General features: G+C 66.6%; 1 protein-coding gene across 4 annotated transcripts; it reads left to right on the top strand.

The window, feature by feature from the left end:
• The first annotated feature begins 494 nt into the window (after positions 1–494).
• Positions 495–4692, top strand: CRIP2 (cysteine rich protein 2). 4 transcript variants are annotated; one of them, XM_029951118.1, is made up of 8 exons: positions 495–537; positions 2565–2659; positions 2742–2799; positions 3133–3273; positions 3353–3421; positions 3504–3598; positions 3977–4034; positions 4113–4692. In XM_029951118.1, the coding sequence occupies exons 1-8, from the start codon at positions 510–512 to the stop codon at positions 4178–4180; spliced, it is 612 nt and encodes a 203-aa protein (XP_029806978.1). In that variant the 5' UTR covers positions 495–509; the 3' UTR covers positions 4181–4692. The 4 variants fall into 4 exon arrangements, with proteins under 4 accessions (XP_029806978.1, XP_029806977.1, XP_029806979.1 ...); XM_029951117.1 differs by having other exon boundaries at positions 495–591; XM_029951119.1 differs by lacking the exon at positions 495–537 and adding an exon at positions 1567–1627.
• The last annotated feature ends 1308 nt before the right edge of the window (positions 4693–6000 follow it).

Genomic DNA, 6000 nt, shown 5'->3' with positions numbered 1-6000 from the left:
GGATGCGCGGCCCCGAGCCCGGCCAGGCGCGCTGCCCACGCGGGTGCGGTCGTAGGGTGGAGCTGGACGAGGTGCGGGCAGCCACGCCCGAACCCCGCCGTGGCCGGTGGGGCCCGGCAGGAGTGTGTGGTCCTCCCAGGATGAAGCCGCGTTGTGGGGGGACGTCCGGGGTTCTCAGGAGCCGAGCGGGGCGGGGCGGGGTCGGGGTCGGCGGGGCGCACGCTCTGGGAGCCTCCAGTGCGCTCCTGCTGTTCACAGCCTTTCCTGTGGACACGTGGCTGGCCTCCAGCAGTGACCACCCCCTAACTTGCACCTCGACCTCTGCCCACACCGGGTCCGGGTCAGATATGGGCTCTGTCTGGACTCGGTCCACGCGGGGGTGGCCTTGGCCTCCCAACTCCTGCGTGTCCCAACGTGCTCTTTCCCTTGGCTCGAGTTCCCTCAGGACTTTGCTGCGGGTGAGGTGGGATGACATACGGGTCCCCACAAGCGAGGGCACTGGAGCCCAGATGGCCAAGTGCCCCCTGTCTCCTCAAGGTCAGAACAGCGCTGGTCAGGAGGCTGGCAGGTCTCCCCAGGATGGCCCCCTGGGTATGCGGCACCCCCTGGCGCTCACCCACTCTCTGGCGCTCACGCCCGGTTGTCTGGCTTACTCAGCCGCTCTCTCTTCTCTTGGCTGATCCTCTCCCGACTTTGCCAGGGTGGCAAAGTCCCTACCCCCTGGTCCTCCCACTAACACCCTTCTGGAGGGACAGACAAGGGGGCCCTTCCCTGGTCATTGTGGGGATGGTGGTCGGGGTCTGGGATGGGGACAGGCCAAGGTGAAGGAAGCCACTTGGCTTCCCTGCTGACGGGAGGGAGAAGGAGGTGGCTGGTTGTTTGCTGTTCCCAGAGGGGAGGGACCGGATTTGGCCTGGAGAGCTTCTGGCCTGGCTGGGAGCCGAGGGGCTTCCGGCTGGCTCCACAGTAGCTGGCCCCGCGCTCCGGCCCCACCCCAGAGGGCGCTCAACCCTGTAAGGCTCACAGCGGGGGACAGCCCTAGGGTCCTCCTGCCAGCCCCCCTGCCCACTACTTGGCCCCCACCAGGCCAGCCCAGGGCTCTCCAGGGCTGGGGCGGACAGTTGTGTGGACAGCCGGGAAAGTGCTTCTGCCTGCCTGGGCGGTCGCTGGCTCCCAGCAGAAAACAAAGGCAGCTCAGAGGCTGGCTTCTGTCCTGGGCGGAGGCACTGGTGGAAGGAGGGGGGCCTTGGGGCTGGGATCCTGTCCATCCCCCAGTCAGGCACCCCACCCCGCCCCTGCACCAGCAGCCCACACCCTTGAGCAGAGTGGAACCTAGGCCAGGACACCCCAGAGGGACCTCAGAACGCTTTCCCCTTGCGTCCTTAACAATGGTGTGGCCCCGTGGGGGGCGGTGGGGAGCCGGTTCCCTTCCACACCAAGAGACCCATCAATTCTGTCTTCCCAATGGGCTTGGGAATGTGGGGCCATCCCCCCACCCCGTGGGACCTGACGGTCATTCCCCTGGCTGGCAGGAGGACTGGGAGAGGGTGCTGGGCTGGCATGGCACACGACTGCCCCAGCATGGACACACGACGGGTGGCCGGCCAGCCTGTCCCAGCATCCTTGGGTAGAGTGGCCGTAGTGCTCTGAGCCCCTGCTGCCTCTGGGAAGGGGTGGGTGGGGGCGGGGGTCCTGGAGGCTGGCACTGGCTCAGCACGTCCTGCCAGGGTTATGGGGAACCAGCACCCAGGGCTCCAAACCTGGGCCACCAGCAGCAGCACCCATGGACCTCTGAGGGTGGGGAGTGACCCGGCCAGGCCCTGGGGGAGGCCTGGCCTGTGCAGCAACCTCTTTGCGAGGGGACCAAAAGATCCGCTGCTCCTTGGCCTCCTCCTGGGGCTCTGCCAGGGGCCCAGTCCGCCTGACCTCCTCCCCCCTGACGCTTCCACTCAGACCCCTTCCCTTCGGAATTCCGGCCTGGCTCCAGCCTTTCTTTCTGCCCTCTACTCCACCGCCCTTTTCCTGCCCTGCTTTCCTGGGGAGGCCCCCCCGACTCTGCCGTCCTTGAGGAGGTGGCCCAGTGGGCAGGGGCTGGGCTGGGGGCGACCGGTCCCTCAGCGGCTGGATCTGTCCTGGAGTGTGGACACAGCGGCTGGAGGCGGTGATGTGGGGTTCTCAGGGCTCCCCGTGGGGAAACCAGAAGTAGAGGGGTTGGCGTTCTGTCCCCCCGGGGAGGGGGGCGACCATGCCCCCCCAAGAGCCCGCACGGGGTCTGGAGGCTGGCGCTGTTCCCTCGGCAGAACCCCTGCCGACCCCTGTAGGGCCCAGTTGGGAGAGGGCCCCAGAGGGCCCAGTCTGAGGGAGGGAAAGGTATGTCTTCGAGAGGGTTCACAGGGTGTGCGGGTGACCCAGAGGGACCCAGCAGGAGAGCAGGGGCCCTGAGGGGCAGAAGGCAGTTGTGGTGTTAGGGGGTGGGTGCTCAGAGGCTCCTTCCTGTGTGGAGCTGGAGAGAGGGCAGGGGAGTCTGCCCACGGCAGGGCCCTGACCTCCCGTCCTGTCCCCAGCTGAGAAGGTGAGTTCTCTGGGCAAGGACTGGCACAAGTTCTGTCTCAAGTGTGAGCGCTGCAGCAAGACGCTGACCCCTGGGGGCCATGCTGAGGTGAGCCCTTCCCCGGGGTCGGGGCGGGACAGGCCTGGGCTGTGGGCCGGATGCCAGCCCTCACGCTCGCCCCTCTGCCTAGCATGACGGGAGGCCATTCTGCCACAAGCCCTGCTATGCCACGCTGTTCGGACCCAAAGGTGAGCTTGGGTCAGTCCCTCTCTTCAGCCTGGGAACCGCCCTGTCCCCGGAAGGGGCGGCCAGTGTGCATCCTGGGCTCACACAGTCTTGGGTCCAGAAGACACCGGGGCCCTGGGGTCCCCTAGCCCCCTTCTCCCCTTGCCCATTCTGGACCCTCCTCCAACCATCTCTTGCGTCCTGTGATTCCAGCATGCTCCACGCCCTTCCCAGAAGTCTGCCCCAGCCGCTGGCACCCTCTGGGTGAGGGTTCTGACCCCACAGAGCTGGAGTTCGGTGGGGTGTGGGGGCTGGGGTGGGAGAGGCTGCTCGCCCTAGTGTGTGCCACTCCACAGGCGTGAATATTGGAGGTGCAGGCTCCTACATCTATGAGAAGCCGTCCGCCGAGGGCCCTCAGGTCACCGGCCCCATCGAGGTCCCCGTGGTCCGGGCTGAGGAGCGCAAGGCGAGCGGCCCGCCCAGGGGGCCCAGCAAAGGTGGGCTGGGCTCCGTGTCTGGGCGGAGGGGGGTCCCAGCGGCCGGGCCAGGCCCTGACCTGACTCCCCTTTCCCACAGCTTCTAGCGTCACCACGTTCACAGGGGAGCCCAACATGTGTCCTCGCTGCAACAAGAGGGTCTACTTTGGTGAGTGAGTGCGCCCGGCAGCAGCCTGGGGGGTGGGTCTCCAAAGAGGGCCCCCAGTATCACCGTCTGTCTCCCCTCCCAGCCGAGAAGGTGACCTCTCTGGGCAAGGACTGGCACCGCCCATGCCTGCGCTGTGAGCGCTGCGGGAAGACACTAACTCCCGGCGGGCACGCGGAGGTGAGGGGCAGGGCCGCGGGGGCGAGGGGGCGCCGTCATGGGGAGGGGGTTGTGGAGGTGAGGTGAGGTGAGGGGTGGACCGCAGCAGTGGGCGGCCCTGGGAGGAGATGCCCGGGGCTGGGCTGGGGTCGGGGTGGGGGGTAGCTAGCATTGCGTGCTGCCTCCTGGTGGCCGGAGTGGAGGCCTGCGGGTGCACAGACGCTCCGAGGCTCCGCACTGTCATCCCCTCACCTCTCCTTCAGGTGAGTGGACCTGGGGATGGCTTTAGGGTCCTTGAAGGCTGTAAGGGAGGGCGGGCTGTGTGGACAAGGAGCAAACCGGTGGGGGTGTGGGGGGAGGAGCTCGGGAATCTCAGCTCTGTCCCCGTTCTGCCCCCAGCACGATGGCCAGCCCTACTGCCACAAGCCCTGCTATGGAATACTCTTTGGACCCAAGGGTGAGTGCACCAGGAGGGCCGGGATTGGGGTGCCATCCTCCCCGCTCCCCCCTGGCACCTTTTTGCCTTTTCCTGCAGGAGTGAATACCGGCGCCGTGGGCAGCTACATCTATGACAGAGACCCAGAGGGCAAAGTTCAACCCTAGGGTTGCAGCCTGTCCAAGGAGCTGGGCCGTCGCCTCTGCCTGCCCTGCTCCGGAACCCACTGCTTGGTCCTGGGGGCAGAGCGCCCAGCGTCCAGTCCCCTCCTGCACATGCAGGGCCCGAGTGCTGTGGGGGAGGAGGCCTGCCCGCCCATCCCTGTCTCTCTGGGTGTGTCTGCCCGTGATCCTCTTTTATGTCCTCGTGGCCCTCTGTCCACGTGGCTCCACGTGGCCCTGCGTGTTTCCTGGCCCTGGGTGGGTCTGTCTGAGGTGGGCATCCCGCTTTCCCCCTCCTGTCGCCCCAGGCCTGCCTCACAGTGTTATTTCTGCTCCCCTCACCGGCGTCGGCCACAGCCACGCTCTTCACGGTGTCCCCAGGGTGGACCCTGGGCTTCCCTACCAGGAGCCCTCTGCCCATCGCCCCCACCGCCTTGCAGCGCTTGCCTGACACCCTCACACGGCTCACACGTAACTGCTGAGGCTTGCTGTCAATAAAGGTTTGAGGATTGGGGGACCCTGCCGTGTCTCTGGTTGTGGGATGGTCGTGCCTCAGGATGCCCATGGGCTGGCTTCTGATGGGAGTGGGGTCCTGTTCCCAAGGCTGGTAGGGGTGGGTGAGAGGCAGGCAGCTCCGTTTTGGGCTGTGGTGCCAGCACCAAGGTGGAAAAGGCACGGGCGCCAGGCCAAGTGGAGGTGGGAGCATGGGAAGCATCCTGGGTTTGGGGTCCTGGTCCCCAGAAATGTCAGCAGTGGGCACTAGAGCCTGGATCCATTGGGGAGGGGTCAGCCTTGGGACTGAGAACCAAGGGCATGATACATGGAGGAAAGGGGGCAGGTGACCGGAGGACAGTCCTCGGCAGGAGTGAAGGAGCTGCTGAGGGGGTAGGCAGAAGCAAGGCGGGCCTTCGGGACAGAGCTGGGAAGTACAGTGGGCTTGGATGGGGGAGGGGTGTGGTCAGCCCTAGTGGGGGCCAAGGGACAGAACTGCGGCAGTCTGAAGGCCAGGGCTTGAGGGCTTGAGCCCCCCATTCAGGTGCTCCTGCCCAGCCAGTGTCCCTGTGTCTGGGTCTGCAGTCCTAGTGGAGTCACCCCCAGCTGCCCCCGGCAGTCCAGTCTCTGCCCCTTGAGCCTCGTGGCAGCTGCCACGATCCCCGTCGTCTTCTTTTTCCCACCACTTCTGGGCAGACCAGCAGAGGGCGCGCCTTCTGTTCCACTCCTGGCTTTGGCGGAAACCCTGCCCACCTACTCTGGCCTGCCCCCAGCACTGCCGCCCCAGATGCTTTGCCCTCCTGAAGCCAGGGCATTCTGGGCCCATGTGCCCTGCACCCCAGGACCAGCTTCCCGTGCCTCAGCCCTTGGCACCGGGCCCCTCCCCGGCCCTCCCTCCAGTCCACTGGCTCAGACACAGCGTGCCAGAGCCATTGTCCTTCGATCGGTCATCCGTGTCCCTGGGGGTGGATCGGCTGGCTCGGGTGTCCAGCAGTGCCGGGCCGTTCAGTCCCACTGTGGGCAGCAGTGTCCCCTCCCCGCCGCCAGCCCTGGAACGCCGCCAGAATGTGCAGGGCAGGTGGACTGCAGCGGGGGGAGGGGGGTGGGGGGACGATGAGGCTGGAGCAGGTACCCCAGAGCAAGTGCCACCTGGGCACTTGGTGCAAGCTTGGTGGAAGGCCCCCCACCTGCTGCCAGGCTGTGGCTCCGTGGCTGAGGGGAACCTTTGGGGGAGAATCCAGACTTTCTGAACAGCACGGCCGCTCTCACTGCGGTGTCGACGGGAAATTCCTGCCCTCTGCCGGGCGGGGAGCCGCTACGGGCGCAGCTTGGGT

Source organism: Suricata suricatta, chromosome 9 (assembly GCF_006229205.1).
Source record: "Suricata suricatta isolate VVHF042 chromosome 9, meerkat_22Aug2017_6uvM2_HiC, whole genome shotgun sequence".
NCBI lineage: Eukaryota > Metazoa > Chordata > Mammalia > Carnivora > Herpestidae > Suricata > Suricata suricatta.
The sequence above is the reverse complement of the archived record's forward strand: the minus strand, read 5'-3'. Positions and strand labels throughout refer to the sequence as shown.